The sequence below is a fragment of the Rhinatrema bivittatum genome, chromosome 15 (assembly GCF_901001135.1).
Source record: "Rhinatrema bivittatum chromosome 15, aRhiBiv1.1, whole genome shotgun sequence".
Lineage (NCBI taxonomy): Eukaryota > Metazoa > Chordata > Amphibia > Gymnophiona > Rhinatrematidae > Rhinatrema > Rhinatrema bivittatum.
Window position 1 is genome coordinate 31,057,466 of NC_042629.1, and position 2,822 is coordinate 31,060,287.

Here is a 2,822-nt window from a genome sequence, read left to right on the forward strand (position 1 = left end):
AAAGCTGTGGGGCCATTTCAGTTTCCTAATCACCCTGACTGAGCACGAAGCTAATATTCAGGTCTGCTTCGCTTGCTCAACTGCTCTAACCCTGCAATGAGGCAGGGGAGTAGGGAAATGGAGCCACGCGCGCACTCTCACTTAACCGTAAGCCGCTCAGGCTCGCGCACTTCAGCGCGCCCCAACCACGCGCCCGCTCGCTCGCTCGCTATTGCGCATGCGGTCTGGGGCGGCGTGGTTTCCCTGACAACAGGTAACGCCGCGCCCGGGCCTCCGCCATGGACATCGTCCGGGGGAGCCTGGACGAAATCTCCAGACCCGCCTGCAGTGGCAGATCCCGTCCCGGGAGCCGGGTCTTGGGCACTCCCTGCATGGATAAGGCCAAAGCGGGCGGCGTCGGGGTGGCAGCGGGCAGCCTGGAGGTGCTGGCCCCGGAGCCGGGGAGCCCCGAGGCGGGCTCGGAGGTGGTAGCGCTAGCGCCTTCCCCGACTCCGAGCGCCCGGGGAGGAGGATGCCAGACCCCCGAGGAGGAAGCCGACCGGGAGAACTGGGACCCGCAGCTGCGGCAAGCCTTCCGCACAATGCGGAGGCTGGACAAGATCCTGGCCCGTAAGCAGGCCCGGGAGAGGGAGGTGAAGGCCCAGGGCCGGGAGCTCAGCAAGAGGCTGTGGGAAGAGCTGCGGGCCGCCGTGCTGCCCGGCACCGAGCCCAGAATCAGCCCCGAGGAGACGGCCAACACCAGTCACTTCCTGGCCCTCTCCGCCGCCTACCAGCAGGACGGAGCCAGCTTCACCCCCGTCTTCCAGACGCAGGTTCCCTGCGACGAGGAGAGCGAAGGCAAGCTCAGTCTGCAGGGGGCCAGAGTCTCCCCCCAGTCAACGAGCAGGAAAAGGAAAGGGGCGAGGGGCAAGAAGAAGCCGGATTTCATCAGAAGGAACGTGGAGCTGGTGAAAGAGGCAGGGAGCCAGGTGATCCTGCTGGAAGAGGAGAAGGAGAGGCTGCTGGAACTGCTGAAAGATACCGAGGATGGAGGCAGTGATACTCCGGGCCTGGAGGAGGAGAGTGTGTGTGAACGGATCGTGGCAGGAGAAGGCTACACCCCAGAGCCGGGGGAGCAGCGGCAGCTAGTGAAGATCGACGCCGAGCTGCAGGCTGTCCTCTCCCTGGAGGATTTCTCCGCCGTGCGCAGCCCCTCCTCGAGCACGCCCAGCCAAATCTATCAGGAGTCTGTGGTTAACATAAATGGGAGTCAGGGGGCCGTCCCGGGGGAGAAGATCCTAAGGGATAATCGGGAGCAGCGGGAACAGATTAGTCGACTCAGGGAGATAGATCATCGCCTGAGGAGCTTGGAGTGCCGGTCACCTGACTCTGCAACTCTGTCCGAAGAGAAACTGAGGTCTCTGCTGCAGGAGTGCCTCAGCTGCCACAGGTCCTGCAGTGTTGATACCCAAGAGGGAGCTTTGGATTCTGCTAGAACCAGTCTCTCCTGTTACTCAACCAAAGACTTTCCCCCTCTCTCTAAAAGTGTTCTGTCCAAGCTGCTGGCTGGCTGTGGTAATATGGGCAATACAACCCCAGATATGATTGAGGAAGACGAGAGACCAGAAAATGAAATAGCTGATTATTATATGAGGAAAGCATTTGTTATCAGTCCTGAAGCAAAAATGATAATAGCCGAACTGAGTGATGAACTGCAAACTATACAAGAGGACGAAGAGGAAGCCACCGACAGCAGTACTGAGGACTCGTATATGTCAGAAGCACCTAGCATGAGGAGCCTCAAAAATAGCGCCTGCTCGAAGAAGGCTTATCATAACAGCGACACCAGTCAGCTATCAGCTGTTAGCATCTCCACCCTAGCAGAAAGTACTAGTGGAAATGAACTAAGAATTGAAGATGTAACTGAAGATTTGCAGTTACTATAAATATTCTATTAGTAAATATACATATTTTTTAAGATAGAGATTATATTTTTTTACAGTCTCCTGGATTTATATTTTCATTTGCAATTTTCTGAATAAAACAATTTGTTCAACATTGATCTTCTCCTATGAGTCTTGAAAGTAAAAATGGTTTGATTATGATTATATTGTAGTTTTATAATTTTACAGTAGAATATATTGTGACTCTTGGGACCTGCAATGTCTAAGCACTGTAGCTATGTACCAGCTCAGCTTGGTAGTGCTTGCTGAATACACTGCTGTATCTGCTCAGTGCTAGGCATGCGCTGTTGTACAAATACACACATACACCTGTCCAAGTGTGCTGTATTTGAACCCCATGTATGTGTTCTCAGGGTTCTAGATGGATGGATGAATTCCTCATGGCAGGAAACATAGGAGAAATGGTTCTACAGCTTAGAGCTGTTTTTCACGCATTAAAGTGCTTGGTGCAGCTTAATAAAGTCTCAAGGCTAAGCTACTATAAATTTTGGAAGTGTTCACACGCAAGATGCTTCAGCTTGAAATTGATAGGTAAAGAAATGCTAAAACATTTTTTTAATTTTACTGAGAGAAAACTACAGAATTAGTAAAACTGTCAACAGTGATTGTGCTAGCCACTCTTACAAACTATATATATTTTTCTGCTTACATGGACAATACGATGTCTCTTTTAGGTGCCAACTTGGAGTATGAGTGCACTGAATGTTTGTGACTTTTCATTTAATCAGCAGTGACTTCTTGGTTGGAAGGGCTGAAATCCTAATTTGGCTTCAGGGTAGGATTATGAAATTGAACTGGAAGTACTGACACCTCTGCTCTCTTGTCCAGAGTGAAGCCATGCTTTTGTGGAGTTCAGGTAACAAAGAGCTGAATCGGTGT

The 2,822-nt window shown here is 51.6% G+C and overlaps 1 protein-coding gene across 1 annotated transcript; it reads left to right on the forward strand.

Moving 5' to 3' along the window:
* Positions 1 to 240: 240 nt before the first annotated feature.
* Positions 241 to 2,039, forward strand: FSIP1 (fibrous sheath interacting protein 1). Its single transcript, XM_029579247.1, has one exon. It carries the CDS (start codon positions 279 to 281, stop codon positions 1,923 to 1,925), a length of 1,647 nt encoding a protein of 548 aa, XP_029435107.1. The 5' UTR covers positions 241 to 278; the 3' UTR covers positions 1,926 to 2,039.
* The last annotated feature ends 783 nt before the right edge of the window (positions 2,040 to 2,822 follow it).